This window comes from Phlebotomus papatasi, chromosome 2 (genome assembly GCF_024763615.1).
Source record: "Phlebotomus papatasi isolate M1 chromosome 2, Ppap_2.1, whole genome shotgun sequence".
In the NCBI taxonomy this organism is placed as follows: Eukaryota; Metazoa; Arthropoda; class Insecta; order Diptera; family Psychodidae; genus Phlebotomus; species Phlebotomus papatasi.
In genome coordinates this window covers 104,855,168-104,867,178 of record NC_077223.1, presented here as the reverse complement: position 1 = coordinate 104,867,178, position 12,011 = coordinate 104,855,168, and the positions used below count along the sequence as shown (strand labels likewise).

The following is a 12,011-nucleotide window of genomic DNA, read 5'->3' as shown; positions in this document are numbered from 1 at the left end:
CCAATAAAATAAAAAAGGGAAATTTGAATGAAAATTTCTTACAAGAGCAAAAGAAAAAGTATAATACCTTTTATATGTAGATTTCCTCTTAAAACGTCTATATTGCATTTGCAAGAATCAAATTGAATTGCAATTTCTTGCAACAATTCTGCATTCGTAACGCTCAAAAAGGTTCTCTTATCTTATCTCGAGATTTTTACCTTAAAAATTATTTTGTACGATTTTATGTGGCTAAAGAAGATGTTCTATGCTTCTTCTTACCCTCCTCCCCATTGCATGTTCACTGTCTATCACATCGCAATTAGAATGACATTGGTAGAACAGAAGGAAGTGTCTGTTCTAAATAAATCTCAATCTTAATCAACAAATTACTCCATTACACATTCTGATGTATAAAATTAGACCAATGTGACAAGAAATCAATGGAAGATTTAAAGAACTAAATGGAATGAAGGTTTTTTAAAATAAGAACCTGAGGTTGTGTTGTGCTTAACCCATTCCTTACCATGGTATTATATATCATACGCAAATTGAGTGATTTTAGATGATTTATTCCATGGACAACTGATACACGAATTGCTATCGCGAATGGATTTTTAGTAACTTTAATTCTTTAATTACTTGGGAAAAATAGTCCGACAGAGATGAAAATACATTTTGTTATTGTTTTCTTGCTTCGCGAATGATCATGCAAAATTTTTGCTCAAAATGGCGGACGGAAAATTCGACATCCCGTCGAATTTGTTAAAATTGGCCTCTTTCCTCTTTCCTGATTTGAATTCTAGTTCCCAATTGATGTTCTTGGATAGTCACTCTATCTAAAGCAATAGAGTTTGTAATGAATTAATGCACAGAATTTAAATTCAGTAACCGTTAAGACGTGTGTTTGAGGGCGAATCCCCGCGCCCCCATAATAGATTAAAAAAAAAATTTCTTTTCGAAAAATTCATCTATTAATCTGTAGAAAACTAGTCATAAAATACGAACATTCTATCTCAAGTATTTCTGGTACATTGACTGAATGGGTTAAATTCGGCCTAACTCATCCTCATTCACTCATAAATTGAAAGGTTATTTTACAATGTGAGGTTATGTTAAACGAAACTCCCCAAAAAATAGCGCATTTCTTGAGAGAAAAATTCTATAGGAAAACTGTACAAAATTTCGGACAGTTTGTTTGCAATATCGGACAATTCTTTTGTTTCTCAAAACTCCATGAAATTTTAGTTTTCCCAATTTCTAGAGACTCTACAATGTTAAAAAAAAACGAAAGAGCGCACATCTACGAATGAGATGTTATAGAAAAATTCCTGGAATACTTCAAGTTTTCTAGTTTGGAAAACACTGTGTCCGATAATACACAACAGCAACATTGTATTTGAAGGTTCTAAAGAAGATTCTAAAGAACACTCCTGAAAAAGAAGTAGGGAAATTGCTTGTAATTTGGGACAGGGTGCGTATAGGCAACAAAGTCCCAATTTTGAAATGCAATATTTTCAATACAAATTCAAGTTTCTTGTTGCTGCCTTTACAGAAAAAATCTGTTTTGAAATCTTGACCAATTCTTGAAAATCTTTTTGACAAATTCAAAATCTTGAAAAATTTGATTTGAAATCTTGACAAGCAATTTATCATCTTTACTTTTTCCTAAAATTAATCTCAAAATGTTTAAAAATGAATAAATATATAGAGATGTACAGTAAAAAAATTTCCAGCTACAGTAGACTCTCTCAAATTCAGGCATTTGGGATCGAAACGTCACCCAAATTAGAGAGAAATTCGGACATCAAATTGTTTGAAATGCAACGATCTTTTGTTTACCTGCATACTCATATTAAGTTTACATGCTCATATTAATTGTAAATTTCATTGAAGTCCCTTAATAATGCAAAATCACATCACAACTGAGACAAAGCATGGCAAATTTGAGCATATTTGCTTCATTCGATAATCATAATCGAACTTCAAAACTGTCAATAAACTTTTTTCAAATTCAACTGCTGCCCGAATTAAAAAGTAGCCTCATGTTAAAGGACCCGAATTAGCGAGAGTCTTCTGTACTTTACCATGATTTTCATTATAAATTTTACATAAACATGTAATCGTGTGTACTATACTGATAGACATTTGTGTAATTTGTACACATTTTGTCTGAAAGCTGTGTAAATTTGCACTACATGTAAAATAAATGTACACAACTGTGTATAATCATTCGCAGTTGGTTACACCGTTTACCATCAAATAAAATTTAAATTACACCTTTTCAAAAATTAGATCAGATTATTTTCAGAACAATCGTAGTAAAACAGCAAACCAACGATTATCCTTGTAATATTTTTTTACTGTGTAAATTTGAATATAATTTTGTACACCTTGCATGTAATTTTGGACACTTTGCTTGTAATTTTGGACACCTTATCCGCCTCATTAGGGTGCCCATAGTTGTCCATTTGAAGAACCTAACTTACCAAAATCAAAGAATTCAAAAAAAATCTTTCATTCAAGAACGAATTTAACTTAGGATAGAGTCAGCCCTTTTGGCCATGTAAGCACTTTTGGCCACCTAAAGTAAAATCACAATGTAAGGCAATTATGAATTTATTTAGAACAGGAAAATGGGTCTTATTTCGTGACCTCTAATCTAACGAATCAGAAAAACATATTTGATTTTGTATCGACTTGATTAATTCTAAGTTATTGAAAGAAATTCTTGACAAGGTAATAATAATAATAATAATGCTAGCACAACATTCCATGAAGGAACAAGGCCTTCCCGCAAGGGGATTTCTAGACATGCATTATTATTTTTTCTTGTACGGGATGAGGTTGTCAGTCCCATGCCCGTGGAATCAAGTGCAGTGAAGCTCACTGGATGCAATCCGAACACCTTTAACGCCAGAAAAATTCCTGGTGACCTAAAGGGGATTCGAACCCAGGACACTTGCATCATAGAGCGAGTGCTCTACCACTTGACCCATTGAGTGCCCTATTGACAAGGTAAACAATCACTAAAAAACATGGGATTCTTAAGAAACTTGTTAATGTTAAGAGAAATTGTTTTGCATTATTTCATATTTTTGATGAAAATATTTGATGTTATTCAATGAAAGTCCATTTTTTAATTAAATAAATTTTATTGTGATATCATCTTTAATAAGATTTTCTAACAAATTAAATGAAAATCGAATGTGGCTAAAAGAGCTTACTTTTTTCGGCTGTGTAAGTACTTTTGGCCATTCATTTTCTCATACATTTTACACGTGGCGCACCTCGCGGATTTCAGTAAAAACAATCGGGACTTTTGACTGATTTTTTTTACATCAAATATAAAATGTGCAAAAAGTCGTTTAAAATACTCTAATAATTACATAAAATTGGTGTTAAATAAGAATAGGACTTGTGCTGTGTATTTATGAAAGTTTTCGAAAGTTATTTCTTCTGTTATTTTATTAAAATTCTATTGGAAACAAGTGGCCAAAAATGCTTACACACAATGGCCAAAAGTGTTTACAAAGTGGCCAAAAGTACTGAAACATGCATAGTTGCATAAAATGCGTTTTCCACTAAAATATCCAAAAAAAATTGGAAATTCTCTTGGATTATTAAGAAGAAACAGCTTTAAGGTATCTTTGTACAAAATTTCATTTTATTTAAATAAAGATTATAAAAATTGCAAGCACATGACACCTTAAGGTGGCCAAAAGTCCTTACTCCACCCTATCCGCTTGCAGAAAGTATTTGGTTTGCTGATTTTCATCACATTTTTTCTGAGTAATCGTGACTATTGCAAAGTTTCAAAAAAGATCTCTGAAAATCATGTCCCAACGGCTGATATTTTGAAATTTTTCAAAGTTTTTTTATCAATAAAATCTATCCATGATAATAGGGGAAAGTGCTCTCCCTTCGAACGTTCATGCCTTCGAATAATGTGAATTTCTTTTGTTTTTCGCAAGAGATTTACACTAAATTATCACGGAATTATCAACAATTGATGATAACTAATATTTAATAGAAATGTGTAAGTTTCTTAGGAAAACTAAGAGAAAATTCACATTATTCGAAGGCATGATCGTTCGAAGGGAGAGTACTTTTCCCTAATTATTTAAAGTATTTAAACTTTTAATGAATTAAATTCTGGTCTCAAGGCTTTGAGAGGTTTTAGAAGGGTTTGAATATCTTAAAAGGGGGACCTCCCCATCAGTCGACCGAGGGATCTTCAACATGTCTCTCATTTTACCCCCACCCCTCCCCTTTCCTTCAAAACCTGGTTTTTGGGATTGCTCGAAAACGGGTCACACGATTTTTTTTTTACTTTTTGGATATGTTTTATAAATGAGCCAGGCGGACAATTGATCATGTGTGAAAATATCGAAGGTTAAAAAAGGCTCTAAAGAGCTTATTTATATTAGGTGATTGGGCTCATGTTTGGGCTCGTTGGAAAGGTCTTTATATTTCCAACAAAAATAAACCTGTTCCAATCGGTTTTGAGCCAATTATTTTAGTCCTAAGTTATTTTGGGCAATGTGATTTATAAATCGTTATAACACTTTGGGCATATTCGTTCAAATCGTTTATGAAACGGTAATGAACCGGTAATGAACCGATAAGAATTATTTGTTCGAAAATCAATTTTATTACTTTTAAAACTATTTTGTGGGATCTTTCGTGTGATTTACAAATTGGTCTAAATCGGTTGAGAACCGGTAAACGGTTAATGATGCGAAAGTACTTTTGAGGGATAGCCAGTCACGAGTTCAAATATGTCGTAAAGCATGGGACGCTTTCCCAACCATTTTTTTCAATGCGTTTTAAAATTAATTTAGCCCATTATAGAGTAATTATATTTTAATGTCTGGTACAATGCCTCAAATTTCCACAAAAGACCTGTTTATGCAATTCATTAAAAACATAACAAAAACAAATGAGTTGGCCGAAGCTTAAGTCGTTCAAAGGTAGTGCGTAGTACGCCTTCACTTATATAGTTCACCTATAGTTATCTTGAATATGCTCACCAACGGTTATGATTAAAAAAAAATGTATGAAAGTGCCCCATTATTCCCTATTTTAAATCATCACAAAAGTATACCTTATCGTTCTGCTTTTTACTGAGAGATCAACAAAATCTCACATTTCAAAACTAACTGAGTGTTTGAGATATTTTATTTCCCAAAAGTCTTATCAACACACGAATCTATATAATCATTTTTACTTCAGAATACAAATTATTCTTTGATTTATTGTTTGTGATTTAGGCCAAGAAATTAAAATATTTAGAGTGTTACTAATATTAAGATCTTTCTCATTTTTATGCGGACATTGTAGAGAATTTTAATTTAATTTTTATATGCAGAAAATGCAGCTCTCTAATTGAGAAATACTGTATTAATATTGCATTTCCCAGCAAAATTAGCGAGATTATGATTTATTATGCATATTCAAGTGCAAATCCGTCATAATTAATAGTTTTGCAGAAGCAAATCACGTAAATTGTGAAATTCAATATTGTTTTATGTTGTTTGTGCAAGAAGATTTTGTTCTGGGTATAATTTAGAGTAGTAATTCTAAATAAGAAGCATTTTGTAAATAACAAAAACCGCACAAGAACATTTGGTTTTGAACATAAACCTTGGTACAGAATTACCAAGATGATGGAGTTAATGAAGTAAATCCTCTTTGCCTGCAAAGATTGCTTACAAAAGCCGGAAATTAGATACTTTTAGAGAGCTAAAAGGAGAAATTCTTCCGGTGCAACTAATAATTCATTAATCCTTGAGATGGTCTTAACAGGAAAGATTTCCGCTTGGAGAATATTACTTGAGGGGGGAATTATCAAGAGCACACACAAGTGCTTGATAATTTTGAAATAGCATCCTTCTAATTGAAAATTGAGCTTGAGGGGGGGGGAGGTGGCTAAATTGATATGCAATCAATGTGAACACTTAATTGATTTCCTCGTATTTTCCAATGGATATAGGCGCAAGTGGTTACCACCGCCTCTGCGGAAATTGTCACAAGGAAAAGTGGATAAACCGACAGATCGGCCATTGATTAAGAAGGGGTCAGATAAGCGATTTAAATTGCCATCGGATAAGGTGTCTGTGGATGAGGAGCCAACGGCACAATTGCCAACATCCCCACTGCAGATTCCACCGACGCATGGGGAAGTGGAGGCTGAGGAGGAGCCAACACTTGAGCTTCCGCCACCCATGAAGCCCATCCAGGATCCTACGGTTGTGGTCAATGCTACAGCGCCTAATTCAGCCACAGCTGACAGTTCCACGCTAAAGAACATCGACGTGTGTCCACCGGCGGATCTCACGGAAATCGAGAGGATCTTCAAGGAGAAAATGGTAAGTTGATGCGAAGATCTAGGTGAGATTCTTATTGTGAACCAACTCAAAGTGCGTTTAAAAATCGGTTTCCAGTAATAATATTTGAGGTTATGTATAGTGTACCGCTCCTATCGGTAGGCAATTGAATTTTCAATGTTCTGAAAAGTTGCAATTTCTCGCAATTGGAGTTGTAATCATTTAAAGAAAATTTTCAAAATTCTTTTCGAGTCTGAAGTGGGATGTTTCTCCATAGATGGTAAGGCTTAAGATCAAGCTATAATATCATAATCAAATTTTAGGTAGACCCATGATATAATAGAGCCTAAGGGCCTTGACAGACCTGAGGATTAGCCGAGAGACGGCTTAGCGTAATTATACTCGACATAATGGTTAAACTTCATTTCCATAATTTTCCACTAAGTCGTCTCTCGGCTTAAGTCGTAAGTGTGTCTAGGGCATAAGGTATTCATCGAAATTTATCAACAAAAATGAAACAAAAGGAGTTTTCGGAATTTTGGCTTTCGGGATTTTGTATTCAGGGATTTTTTGCGTTTTAGAAATTTGGTTTTCGGAATTTTGGCTTTGGGGTTATTGGCTCTTGGACTTTTGGCTTTCGGGATTTTGTATTCAGGGAACTTTGGCGTTTTAGAATTTTGATGTTCGGAATTTTAGTTTCCAGGATTTTGGCTTTCGAAATTTTGGTTTTCGGGATTTTGGCTTTTGAAATTTTGGCTCTCGGGATTTTGTTTTCAGGGAATTTTGGCGTTTTAGAATTTTGACTTTCGGAATATTGGTTTTCGGAATTTCGGCTTTAGGGAGTTTGGCTTTCGGAATTTTGTCTTTCGGCAATTTGGCTTTTCAGAATTTTGGCATTCGGGATTTTGACTTCCGGCATTTCGACTTTGACATTTTGGCTTTTTAGAATTTTGGCGTCCTGGTTTTCGGCTTCCGGGATTTTGGTTTCCGGAATTTTGGCTTTCGATTCGGCTTTCGAGATTTTGTATTCTTTTTTGATATTTGGCGTTTTAGAATTTTGGCTTTAGGGAGTTTGGCTTTAGAGTTTTTGGCTCTCGGAGTTTTGGCTTTCGGGATTTTGTATTCAGGGAACTTTGGCGTTTTAGAATTTTGGCGTTCGGAATTTTAGCTTCCAGGATTTTGGCTTTCGGAATTTTGGTTTTCAGGATTTTGTATTCCCTGATTTTGGCTTTCGGGATTTTGGCATTCAGGATTTTGGCTTCCGGGATATTAGCTTACGAGAATTTGGCTTTAATTTAGGCTTTCGGAATTTTGGCTTTCGGCAATTTGGCTTTTTAGAATTTTGACGTTCGGGATTTTGTATTCAGGGAATTTGGCTTTCGGGATTTTGGATCTTGGAATTTTGGTACTCGGGATTTTGTATTAAGGGAATTTTGGCGTTTTATAATTTTAGCTTTCGGAATATTAGTTTTCGGAATTTCGGCCTTAGGGAGTTTGGCTTTCAGGTTTTTGGCTTTTGGAATTTTGGCTTTCGGGATTCTTGCTTTCGGGATTTTGTATTCAGGGAACTTTGGCGTTTTAGAATTTTGCCGTTCGGAATTTTAGCTTCCAGGATTTTGGCTTTCGGAATTTTGATTTTCGGGATTTTGTATTCCCTGATTTTGGCTTTCGGGATTTTGGCGTTCAGGATTTTTAGAATTTTGGCGTTCGGGATTTTGACTTCCGGCATTTCGGCTTTGACATTTTGGCTTTTTAGAATTTTGGCGTCCGGGTTTTCGGCATCCGGGATTTTGCTTTCCGGAATTTTGGCTTTCGGTTTTTCGGCTTTCGAGATTTTGTATTCCGGGATTGTAACTTTCGTTAATTTAACGTTCGGGATTTTAGTTTTCGAGATTTTAGCTTTCGGGAATTTGGCCTTCGGAATTTTGACTTTCGGCATTTTGACTTTCGACATTTTGGCTTTTCGGAATTTTGGCTTCCGAGATTTTGGTTTTCGGGAATTTAGCTTTTCAGCATTTTATCCATTTGAACTTCGACCCATTCGGGATTTCGATCAGAACCGCTAAAATCTTTAATTGTGTAACTTTCAGTGCTTACTGTCAAAAATGTACGGGGAAGACTCATGGAAAAACTATTAAAATCCCATTTCCGGATATAATTTTTTTTTTTAGAAAAAATGGAAGAATATAATGTTAAAATTGGAATCTGATATTATTCATTGTTTGCATTTAACAGGTTTTAAAACCTTTGAAATTGAACAGTTTCTAACAAAAAATTGTTTATTTTTCATGGATAATTCAGGGCGTTCAGTTGTTTAGTGAAAGAAAAACTCTAGATTTGTGGTGCTACTTTTCTAGGTTCGATTCTACCGTTAAATCCTCGTTCGCAGAAAACTGTAAACCTTTCAAATGTTATTTTAAAAATCTCCAAAAAAGAATTTGACAGGATTTCATATTCATAAGTGGAAAGCTCTGCGACTTTTATTCCATTGTGAGGTTTTTCTCAGTGTTTGGCCGTCTTTTGGTAACCTCCGATTAAAAAAAAACCTCAAGTAGCCATCTCTCGCCGTTCACTCTTTAGATGCGGTTGCACATTGTAGCAATCTCACTTTCAAAAGAAAAAAAAAGAGCTCTATTTTGTGAGCTTTTTGTAACTGATGACTTGTCAATTAAAATTGCAGCAACAGCACGAAGGGAAATCTAAAGGATTGGACACATTGACATCAATTGATGAAAATTCTACAGCAGCTGGTGAGGAAGGACATGATGAGACAGCGGATGAGGTATTGTTACGGAAAACACTTTTCAAAAACTTGCACTACTCTGCAGCAAATGCAGCAAATGTAATTTCATTTTCTTCGTTTTTCTCCTCTTTTCCGTGCGCAAATGTAGACGACAGGAAGTGAAAATACGGTAGAAAATGCACTAAGGAAGAGAAATTACGCTCTCAAGGAGTTAATAGCGACAGAGGAGAAATATATTGAAGACTTAGCTCTTATTGTTGAAGGGTAAGAAATATATTTATTTTTCTTTCGATTTATTGACTGAAGGGATATAAATCTACTTTTCTTCCTTTACTTTGGGAATTGGTTATATAGGTACATTCCGGAGATAAGAAATCCAAATAGTGACATTGTAATTCCTGAAGATTTAAAGTGTGGCAAAGAGAGGATGGTTTTTGGGAATATTGAGGCAATTTACGAGTGGCATAGAGAGTAAGTTTATTACGAGATTTTAGTTTGTTGCAGTTTTTTTTGTGCAATTTATCCCATTTTCTTCAGCTATTTCCTTAAGCAACTGCATCCGTGTGTAACTCATCCGGCTAAATTGGGGCCTCTGATTGAGAAAAGCAAGATAAAACTGAGAATGTATATAGTTTACTGTCAAAATAAGCCAGTATCTGAACATATCGTTGCTGAACATCCGGGATATTTTGAAGAAATCCGGTTGAAACTTAAACACAAATTAGTGGTAAGTTTCTTTGATTTTTGCTTTTGGCAAATTGAATTTTTCTCTTTGGACTTGGTCTAATATTTCTTTTTTTTTCTGTGGAAAACAAAAGATAAATGACCTTCTGATAAAGCCTGTTCAGCGATTGATGAAGTACGAGTTGATTCTCAAGGATGTCCTGAAGCAAACTGAAAAAGCAGGTCTTCAAGAAGAATGCGCAAGTTTGCAGCAGGCCATCAATGTTATGAATGTAAGTATCCTTTAATATTTCCTTAAAAAGGTTATTTTGAAAAGTGAGGTTATATTACATAACCTAAAAACATCTAAAAAAATAAAATAAAAAATAAATATTTCTGTATTATGCCCAACCCACAATAACTTTTGTTTGTAAACTTGTTTTCAAAATTTCCTATGAGAGAGAGCGAGATGACTAGATCTAGATCTCATTGAAATGTCAAAAACATGTTTTTGACATTTCAATGAGAGTGAATGACACGTAGATCTAGTTATCTTGCTCTCTCTCATAGGAAATTATGAAAACATGTTTATAAACAAAAGTTATTGTGCACTGGGCATTAAGGTGGACAATTAGAGAAAATTGAAACATTTCCGTATTTATTTATCTTTACATTTTTATGTATTTCGAAACGTATTACTTCCTAACCTAAAAATCATAATTTCTGACGATTTTCCAACCAACAAAAACTGTTAAAAATTGGCAGAAATACAAATTTAAATCAGTAATAAAAGAAATTTAAGGAGCTTAGGGCTGAATACGTGTTCATTCTTTTTCAGGTTAGAAGAAATGTAACCTAACATTATAAATTATTGGTTAGGTTTTACAGGTTTTACTCAATAAACAGTGACATACTGACATTACTCAATACAGACTTTCATAGGATTGGACGATAGAATTAGAAAAATTCCGGATAATTATTACGGAAAGATAAATTCATCTGATAGAAAAAGAGGTTAAGCTAAAAAATTACATAACCTAAAGTGCCCTTTTTAGGAATATTTTAAAAGACGATAAAAAATTTTATCCGAAAATCTCGTTTGAGCAATCTTCATTCTTAACATTTTTGTTATGTTCACAAATCTATTATTCAGTGCTCAATTTGATGGAAGAATGGGGTTTAAAAAGTATCTGAGAAAGCTGTCAAAATGCTTATATAGCACTAATTGAATGATCCAATGAAATTTTTAGAATGAAGTTAAAATATTCTATAAATATTTGATCTTCCTGAAGTTGTCAATCTAGATTGAAATTGAAGATTTTAATGTGATTATTTTTGTAGTCAAAATCGATTACTTTTTGAATCGGGGTCGCGAGAAGTCACACCAAACTCTCATCGGTCGCTCTGATGATGCCTTCCGAACCCCTCGGGGACCAGTACTTGAAGCAACAGTTTGCCTTGCATAGGTCGTTTCCGGTGCTTTACCTGGTTGTTTTGAGAGCAGAATACTGTGAAACATTATTCTACTTCTCGTAGAAGCAAGGATGCCGATACGTGCTTATAGCTATTACCAAACAGACTAACTGGCTCTAAGACCAAATACAGCCTTTTCTATCCTCTACCTTTTCGTGAATATGATTGATTTTATTTATGATGTTAAGTAGGTACACAGAAAAAAAATATTTTGTAAAAATGTTCGTAAATGTTTGTAAATTCCTATGGGGGAGTTACAAAATGCTCGTGAATCGTATAACCCATAAACAAGTTCGTAAAAGTTTGTACTTTTTTCACAAACATTGTTCGTAACATAATTATTTGACGAACATTTTTTGTACTTTTACAAACATTTGTTCGTAAATGTTCGTAAACACACAAAAAATGTTCGTAAAATTTTGTCATTTGTTCGTAAATGTTCGACAGGAAAACAAGGACAACAAAGTCGTTTTTCTGCTTTTGTAGTGGTAGTCGCCAGCATTTGAAAAAAAAAACGTCGCCGAGATTGCTTTTTAAAGCTAATTTGTGAAGTTTAATTAATGTAATTTCATTAAAAATTGATGTTATCATAAAGGAAATAGTCTTTAGAATTAGTTTAGTGACATAGAATTGGTTAAAAGGCGTGATTTGACAGAAAAAATAAGCTAAACATGGGTCGCCCAGCGACTTTTGCAACATTTCATAATTCGTGGAAATTTACGAAAATCATGTGGAATATCGGTGATTTGTAAATTGGAATAGAAAATTGATGAGTTTTGGAAGCATTTGTGACTATTTGTTGTTTGAATTGTTCGTGGAAATTC

The 12,011-nt window shown here is 33.9% G+C and overlaps 1 protein-coding gene across 2 annotated transcripts in view; it reads left to right on the top strand.

The window, feature by feature from the left end:
- The window catches only part of LOC129800583 (kalirin), a 105,958-nt gene that overhangs the window by 69,763 nt on the left and 24,184 nt on the right, over positions 1 to 12,011 (top strand). For both annotated transcript variants that reach the window (XM_055845071.1, XM_055845072.1), the window contains exons 10-15: positions 5,975 to 6,350; positions 8,989 to 9,090; positions 9,200 to 9,315; positions 9,406 to 9,522; positions 9,589 to 9,778; positions 9,870 to 10,007. In XM_055845071.1, coding sequence (XP_055701046.1) covers positions 5,975 to 6,350; positions 8,989 to 9,090; positions 9,200 to 9,315; positions 9,406 to 9,522; positions 9,589 to 9,778; positions 9,870 to 10,007 — 1,039 coding nt within the window. The remainder of the gene's footprint in view (positions 1 to 5,974; positions 6,351 to 8,988; positions 9,091 to 9,199; positions 9,316 to 9,405; positions 9,523 to 9,588; positions 9,779 to 9,869; positions 10,008 to 12,011) is intronic.